Source organism: Sinocyclocheilus rhinocerous, unplaced genomic scaffold (genome assembly GCF_001515625.1).
Source record: "Sinocyclocheilus rhinocerous isolate Xijiao unplaced genomic scaffold, SAMN03320098_v1.1 scaffold5520, whole genome shotgun sequence".
Classification (NCBI taxonomy): Eukaryota; Metazoa; Chordata; class Actinopteri; order Cypriniformes; family Cyprinidae; genus Sinocyclocheilus; species Sinocyclocheilus rhinocerous.
Window position 1 is genome coordinate 52,519 of NW_015636164.1, and position 8,768 is coordinate 61,286.

The 8,768-nt window shown below is 37.4% G+C and overlaps 1 protein-coding gene across 1 annotated transcript in view; it reads right to left on the reverse strand.

Moving 5' to 3' along the window:
- LOC107747702 (nck-associated protein 1-like) overlaps window positions 1-8,768 on the reverse strand; it is a 31,125-nt gene that overhangs the window by 11,522 nt on the left and 10,835 nt on the right. The window contains exons 10-17 of the mRNA XM_016562302.1: window positions 6,079-6,211; window positions 5,137-5,256; window positions 4,675-4,814; window positions 4,465-4,596; window positions 3,633-3,851; window positions 2,257-2,387; window positions 1,563-1,660; window positions 1,349-1,442 (exon numbers count right to left, since the gene is read on the reverse strand). Of these exons, the coding sequence (XP_016417788.1) occupies window positions 1,349-1,442; window positions 1,563-1,660; window positions 2,257-2,387; window positions 3,633-3,851; window positions 4,465-4,596; window positions 4,675-4,814; window positions 5,137-5,256; window positions 6,079-6,211 (1,067 nt within the window). The remainder of the gene's footprint in view (window positions 1-1,348; window positions 1,443-1,562; window positions 1,661-2,256; window positions 2,388-3,632; window positions 3,852-4,464; window positions 4,597-4,674; window positions 4,815-5,136; window positions 5,257-6,078; window positions 6,212-8,768) is intronic.

The window sequence follows — 8,768 nt, forward strand, 5'->3', positions numbered from 1 at the left end:
AAAATGCAATAAAATCAAGAATCTGTGATTTGTTCATTCTCATTAACTTATTTAATTGACAAAAGTACAAAGAAAAGATTTCCAAAGTTTTCACTGACCAACGTAAATGTATTTTGTAAATATGAACAAATTTTGATTTTGATGGCTGCAACACACTCCAAAAAAATGTTTGGACAGTGGCACGTTTAACACTGTGTCACATCAACTTTCCTTTTAATTACAATGTTTCATTGTTTGGGAATTAAAGATACTGATTGTTAAAGTTTTGTCCAGTCTCTCTTGAAACAAGGCTTCAGATGCTCAGCAGTCTGTGATTGTTGTTGTCTGATATATATGCCTCCATGTCAATAGTACCTTCGCACATATGCCAGTCACCCATGCTGTTTGCACCAATGCAACCCCATACCATGACAGACGTTTGCTTTTGCTTCTGTCGCTAATGAAAGTCTGGATGGTCCCTTTGGTCTTTGGGACTGAGAACTTGAAATCCATTTTTCCCGGAAAGAAGTTGAAATGTGGACTCATCTGAGTACAGCACACCTTTCCTTTTTTTGACTATCTGAGATAAGCTCTGGCCCAGAGAACCTGGCAGCATTGCTGCATAGAATTGATGTATAGCTTTCTCCTAGAGTATCAGATATTCACGTAGCATTTCTTGATGCAGCAGCAGACTGTGGTAAATGACAGTGGTTTTCTGAAGTACACCTGAGCCCATGTGGCTATATTTAACACAGCAGCATGATGGTTTCTTATGCAATGCCATCTGAGGGCTCAAAGGTCAAGCACATTCAACTGAGCTTTCCTGCCTTGCCCTACATGTAGTTTTTTCACAATATGATGTATGGTACTTGGTGAAAGACCTAAATTCTTTGCAATTTTGCATTGCGAAATGTGATTTTTGATTTGTTTGACACTTCTCTCATGAAATTTGGCACAAAGTAATGAGCCATGATCCAGCTTTGCTTGCAAAGTCTGAGATGTTCCTTTTATACCCAAACATGATACCTTGACCTATTACCAATTCACCTGCTTACTGTGAACTGTTTCAAAACTTTGCCTCTGTCCCAACTTTTTTGAAATGTGTTGTAGCCATCAAAATCAAAATGTATTCATATTTACAAAATACATTTACATTGGTCAGTGAAAACTTTGGGAATCTTTTATTTGTACTTTTTGTCAATTAAATAAAAGTTAAAGAGAATTAACAAATCACAGATTCTTGATTTTATTGCATTTTACAAAACGTCCCAACTTCTCTGGAATTGGGGTTGTAGGATATAAGTTTCTAAGTCTTGACAGATTTAAGCTTGAGTAATGAAGTTCGAAAGTTTAGGCTCCATAATTGTACCTGTCAGTTTCTTTTGAAGGTCACTCATTGCTTCAGGATTCTCATAGTTAGCTCTCATTTGCACCAGGGCATCCATGTTGTCACTTACTAGTTTCTGACAATGACAACATGATTTAATTCAATCATTTATACACTTTAATTAGCTATTTAATTAGCCATGTTTGTAAATTATGTCAAAGGATGAATTATGTCTTCATTTTGAAAGACATCATACCTTCAGTTCTCCAACTTGGGATATGATGTGCCACATGAGGTTCTCATTTAAAAACTTCAGTCCAAAAGGGCCAATCAGTTCAGCCAACGATCGCAAACCTACACAGAAATGTCACCATAAAATCACAAGGCTTTTGCCATGTATACATTTACAATAATAATAAAATGTAAGTAAATACAAAAAGAGGGAATGTGGACTTGTATACAGAATGATTTAAATATATTTTCACACATATTACATTACTTTGTATTATTATTATTATTATTATTATTATTATTATTATTATTATAAGAAAAGCATGTAATATTATGCGAAACAAATGCTTTAGATACATGTATGAAAATTAAGATAATTAAGATTCACCATAAAATCACAAGGCTTTTGCCATGTATACATTTACAATAATAATAAAATGTAAGGAGATACAAAAAGAGGGAATGTGGACTTGTATACAGAATGATTTAAATATCTTTTCACACATATTACATTACTTTGTATTATTATTATTATTATTATTATTATTATTATTATAAGAAAAGCATGTAATATTATGCGAAACAAATGCTTTAGATACATGTATGAAAATTAAGATGAATCGTATACAGATCCAGTAGGCCATTAAAAATGTGAAATAAAATATTTAGATTCAATATTTAGTTATTTAGCTGAAATATTATCTTCATTTTCAGCTTACCACAAATGTCAGAGTATTCCTCAGCATGAAAGCTCTGCTCATTCTCAGTATTCTGGTTAACAAAACACTGTGTGGTAGGACAGTGGACTATGAGAGCACGGCTGGCCTGACGCAAGAGACCCTCCAGAAACCTGACAACAGAAACCATTTAAACCAGGAACACATTTAAACACATTAACCACATTTAAATTAGAGACCACAAATCTGATATTTAGAACAACAGCACAAATGTAAGTGTTCCATGATTCAGTGACACACTCATAAAGGCAGTTCCTGAATAAATCAGTGTTTCAGTAATTCAGGACTCCATTTTGAATGCATTATTGATATGCATCCAATCTGACAGAGAAAATGCAGACAGCACTAGACAGCACCAGCAGCTGTACAGCTGTATGCACCATCAGCATTCTGATTGACCTTAAAAACGTTTTGCCTGCGAATATTTCATCTGTTATTATGTGTCCCTATTTCTGTCGAATGAACCAGCAATACAAATCATTTGTGAATGAATCATTATTATCAGTCAGTTCTTTCTTTTGAGTGAATTAGCCAAACAGCTTGGCAAACCAGTCTGAATTGATTCATATTTGTTCAGATCTCTCTCTGATTCATCTGAAGCAGTTTCTCAGTCAGTAAAACAGAGAGAACAAACAGCACTGGATGAAGGGGACATACATCAAGAAACAATTGAAGCAAAATGCTACTATTTGAGAGGTAACTTTGAGAAAATTCAGCTGTGAAGTGAAGCAGCCATTCAAACCGAAAGTGTTTTTGTGTCTGCCCGCATTGTTTTTCACTTGTTGTTATCGTATGTGAACCATAGAATGTAAAAAAAGATGGATGACGCGTCTCCGCTTCCTTCCACTATTTAAAAGTGAATCCAAAATGTCCCAGGTATAGGGGCTGTCATCTTGCGCCGATGACATCATTTGGAGTCCAAGTCTGCATCAAATAACTAACTAAAAAACAAACTAATTAGAAAAAACTAACTCTACAGCATACCTCTGCATGATAAGAACTTTGGGAAAAACATTATTTTAAGTGCAATTTGATTTTTAGTTTGGCTTATATCCAATTTGTTTAGATGGAGAGCGCAGGGTTTATTAACTATACTGCAGCCAGCCACCAGGGGTGAATGCTTTGGTGTCACTTTTCAGGACAAAACTTTCGAATGTCATTGAGTTCATTCATACATTTGTGTGAACAACACATGGCATCCATGTACACCGGGCACATGCACACTTTGGTCAGAGTGGAACCAGTTTGGTTTGATTTCATGAAAGGTGGTCACTGATCCACAGCCTATTGGTAGTGAGGGAAAGTCTCAGCTTAGAAGGAATGGCCCTGTAAGCTAATACATTTACATGAGGACTTACCAATTTGTATAGAGTGTTGTGATGGTCTGTGCTCCATATGAGTCCAGCGGTTGCATCTGCTGCAACAAGACGCTCTTTACCAGTCTTGTGACATCAATGTTGATGTAGCAGCTGAGGCTGTGCAGACTTGTAACATATGCCTGAATCCCAGCCAGCAGGTCAGAGGGTCGGGCGATTTCGTGAGTTCTCTGTTTATAATTGGCCATCTGCACAATAACCCTGTAAACCTCTATTCGTTAGGTCACAATAATGCTGAATGAACAAAGCAGTGCATGATAAATGATTTATCAGACTCGTGTGTTTTTAGCGAATGCTTTTTCATTTACATTTTACAGTTGTGAAGGCTGACTCTCTCTCTCAAACAACCTTTAAAGGAATATTCTGGGTTCAAAACAAGTTAAGCTCAACTGACAGTTGATCTTGAGGCATAATGTTGATTACCACAGAAATGGTTTTCGAAGCTAAAGTCTAGATTAGAGTGAGGCACGCACAATGGAAGGGAATGGGGCCAATCTGTAAGAGTTAAAATACACAGCTTCATAAGAATAACCACAAGGCGTGAACAATATCCGTGTTAACATGATTTTAGTGTGAAAACCTTTTCTGTGTAAAGTTATGTCCAATTTTATAATGTTGCATGATAATATAACACCTAAAAAAATACACTTCTTCATTCTGCTTTTACTTCCATTGTAAGTGCTTCATTGCAATCTCAAAAAAGGGGGGACTTGAGGTATTCCTTTACGACACAGTGTGTACCTGAGAGGATTTTTAACAATCTCATCTTGTCAACATTGCAGTTTCATAGTAAATACTTAAAAATGAGCAATACTTGTTGAGTCTGATCTCCAGCTGTGCAAGCAGGAATTCAGCAGGTACAATGATGTGTTTGAACACGGTGAAATCAGCACAGATACTGTAGGAAGCGCACAGTTCTGTCAGTGCCTGGTGCATCTTATCCAGACTACAAGAGAAGAGAGCCAGTGAGTGTTCATATCTACAGCTAACTGTTATTATAATGATACTGCAAGATTATACATACTTTGTGACGATGACTCTGTCCTTCCTGAGGCTTTCCGTCCCTGGTTTCTCTTTAGGCACGTCTCCTTTCTTTGGTAACGACTTCTTCAGTTTTTTATTGCGTGCTGTACTGATGGTCTCAGCACTGTGTTTGGGCAATAACTAAAACACAGCACAACACAGCTGAAAAACACTGCATGCTTATGACTGTGAGTGTAGATGATATAGTATCCTACAATGGTTTTACTTTCTTGTCTGTTTTTTTTTTCCCTTTTAAAAACCATTTGCTCTTCATAAAGCTTTTTTTCTTCTGCAGAATGCCTGTCCACTCTATAATATTCATACAGAGATATCGATATTATATCTTAAGCCTAAATCCAGACCCCTTTAATTATTCATTTTAATTAGGTTTTATGTTGGTTGATCCCCATGACTTTAAGTCACACTGAATCATGACTATGTTTTAAGCAACCTTGCAATGTACCTTCTCATGTAGGTTACACTGTTCAGCACATATCTCCAGCACAACCGTACACGTCTGACGGGAAATCTCCTCCAGAAAGGTCACACACAGCTTCAAGCTTTGATTCTTTATATCTTCAGTCTAGTCCATGCACACGCATGCATTTAACAAGAAACATATGACAGAACATCATTTAGTAGTAGTGCAAATAGTGTTCCAGATTTTCCTTTGAAAATGATCTGTGGTAAAATTTCATTAAAACCCCACACTTTTGGCCATTAGGACTAAATGGGGCATATAGTATCTAGATCAGGTTTCCTCAAATCTTGCCCTGGAGGGCCAGTGCGCTGCAGAGTTTAGCTCCAACCCTGATCAAACTCACCTACCTGTGATTTTCTAATGATCCTGAATAGGGCTGCACGATAAATATCGCACGATATTTAACGCACATCTCGTCAGTAAAGCCGGTTCTGTAATCAGCGGTAAATCTCCATCACGTGCGTGCATCTAGATGATACTGGAACAAAAATCATTTTGATTCCACAAATGGGCTGTGAGATACAAGATAGCAAATTTTAATGTTTTTAACACAAAGTCCATAATAAAAGATGCTTGATGGATACCTGGACAGTCTGAGGGCAATAATAGATTCCATAAATAGTGGTCACAATAACAAGGAAATCGACCCAGTAATGGCATTACGAATGATATGCTGTCAAAGTATGTGTGGTTCAGTACTGAAATATTATATGTATTTCAGTTATCTTTAGTCAGGTGCATTTACTTTGTGACAGTCCCTCAGATGCAATTAACTTTGTCTGTAAAGGTGTGAATCAGTTGGCCCATATGGTCCACAGAATAAGAATATCTAAAAAGTGTCTTGCACGATCAAGCTGGTCAAGCTTACTTATATACGTATTAGAGAAGTCTAATAGATTGGCAAGCCAGGCTAACAGTACTGACCTCTTCTGGACAGAGAGGATGGAGACACTGACTGAAGTGTGAACAGATGACCGGGAAAGCCGTGAGGTAGCGCTGCATGGACACATCCTCACTGCTCTGAGAGAACAGCTTCTCAAACACACGTGCGTGGAAACTGAAACATTACAGGCATGTCAACTCAAACGAATTTTCTGTATCTCTGCATTTTTTTAAGACTTACAGATGATGCAAACTTCAACAGTTGGGAATGATAATAAAAATATAACTTGCTTGATTTGGTCATGGTGACTTTAACCATATGAATTGAGAATGGTGTACTGTGTACTGTGTAACAGTGTACTGTATGTATTTGTGGTTAAATGAGTCCCTAAAGAAAAGCATTCTTCTGTGGAGCACACTCCGTATTCATGGTCTCAATATGATCTTCTGTGTGACAAATCATTAGACAAAATGTTCTCCTCTGATTGGCATTTGAAACCTATTGTAACGAATCCGGCCTCTGTGGTTCCCCCTGGTCGTCACCAGAGGTCGCCATCACCCGAGTATTGACTCTTCCCCTCAAACTCCATTTCCCATCACCCCGTACCTGACTTTGATTACGAGCTCACCTGATGCTTGTTTATGGGACTACTTAAGCCTCTGTCTCACACTCACTCTTCGCGAAGTCTTGTTTTTGCGCCGGCTGACATTGCTGAGCGTTATCATATTCTCTGTTGGATTACTGTGTTTGACCCTGGACTATTTCTCTCGTTTTTGGATTGTCCGCTGCCTGCCTTTTGACTCTCTTGCTCTGTTTTTTGGACTGTTGTTTACTCTGCTTGCTGCCAGCCCCGATCACTCGCCTGTCTTGTTACTCTGCCTTTGTCTCATCTCTGATAACCCTGTTACGGTTTATGGACCATTGCCTGTAGGACTGTGTGTCTACTTTTATTAAAAGCTGCAAATGGATCCTCACTCCATTGACTCATCATTACACCTATAGCTCTGAAATGTCATTAACATCAATGGAAACATGCAAGAACCAACACAGTTTGGGGTCAAATGGTGTCAATGTAGCATTTGTGTGGTTAATAAAATTTTGGACTCCATTTCAAAGCATCTGCAGAGGGGAAGATTATCTGTGAATAACAAAACAGATGTCACACAAGCCTATCACATGATTTTAGACGATTAGGGGCCAGATTTACTAACAGCTTGTGCCAGCGCAAAACATCTTTTGGCATTAAAATAGTACTGTCAGGATTTACTAAAGATGCGGAATGAAGAATTATCGCTGAAAAGGCGTGGACACAGTTGTTTTTGCGCCTGAACTTATTGAATTTGCATTTGTAGGAGTTTCTCTTTCAGGCACAAAATTTATGGGAGGGGAATACAGGCACGTGCACATATAGACATCAAAGGGGGCTTGAGCACCTGCCCTTTTTCTTCCTCCAGAGCAAGTGCCCTTTTTTTCAGGGGAGTTTTTAATTTTTTAATGTTTTATTTATTTTTTTAAATAAATTAATATATGTACAGTATATATGTGTGCATGAGCAGGTTTCTGTTTTGCTCACAGCTTTCCCTGTCAAACAAATAAAAAATCAAGATGTCAGGTCAGGTCAGGAAATGTTGAGAGACTGTTGAGTTCCGATGCCTTTCTCCCCTCCGCATCTTCGCGCAGGCGCACAGCACAGCAGTGTAGCACGATCGGAACATGTACATCACAGACAGGCAGAGAGCCTCCTTCCCTTTCCAGTTGTATTTGTCTTGCTGTGGAGGTAAGTGGTGATGAACAAAAGACTAAGCTACCTGTGCGTCGAATTTACAACTAATTATCCAAAGACAAAAGGCAAATATAGTTAATTTGTCTTGCTAAATCCATGACTCATGAGAGCTACCATGTAAATTAGCTAAAGTGTAGCTAAGGCAATAGGAAGTCTAGTAGGTTAGACCAGTGTGCGTTTTTTCACTGCATGATTCAGTTTATCAAAATGCATTTAGAATGATCACAAAATTCAAGATATGGGGGCAGAAATGTATATATGTATATAATTTCTTATAGTTAATCAGTATCACGTGAAGACTGACGTTTTTTCCACCAAAAAGCAGCATGATTACAAATGTGATTTTGATTTTATACATCAGTTCAATAAACAAGAATTTAATATTAAGACACTTACGTTTTAGACACAATATTGCCTGTTTTTACTCTATTTCGCCAACAAATATAATTCCAATTTGCATCTCTGAGCAACATGATGCTGTTTGTTGCAAATGCAACAATGAATCAAGCGTTTAAATGATTCGGTTCAATCGCAATGACTCACTAATTAACAGTGACTTGCTGCCACCTACTGGCAGTTTTAATTTCACATTTAAAGTATCTTTTCATTTTTCTTTTTTTATAATTTCAAACATCAGTATTCAATGTTTTATGTTTAAAATATTAAAACAGTATTAATGCATTTGTAACTGCAGGTTAAATGCATTCATGTTCTGCACTAAACAGAACATGTGGGGAAGTGGAAAACGACTTTAGCAAAATGGCTTTATGAAGGTAAAAACGCCCATAAAAGATAAAAATCAACTTAAACTTATTGGAAAAGATTAATTTCTATCACTGCTGTAAACTGATCACCACACAGAATATGCAGAATATCAAAAACTTTAGGAGTCAGCTGTCCACGGTAGTCCTTAAGATATCAGCACAATAACACACTCAGCAAAATATC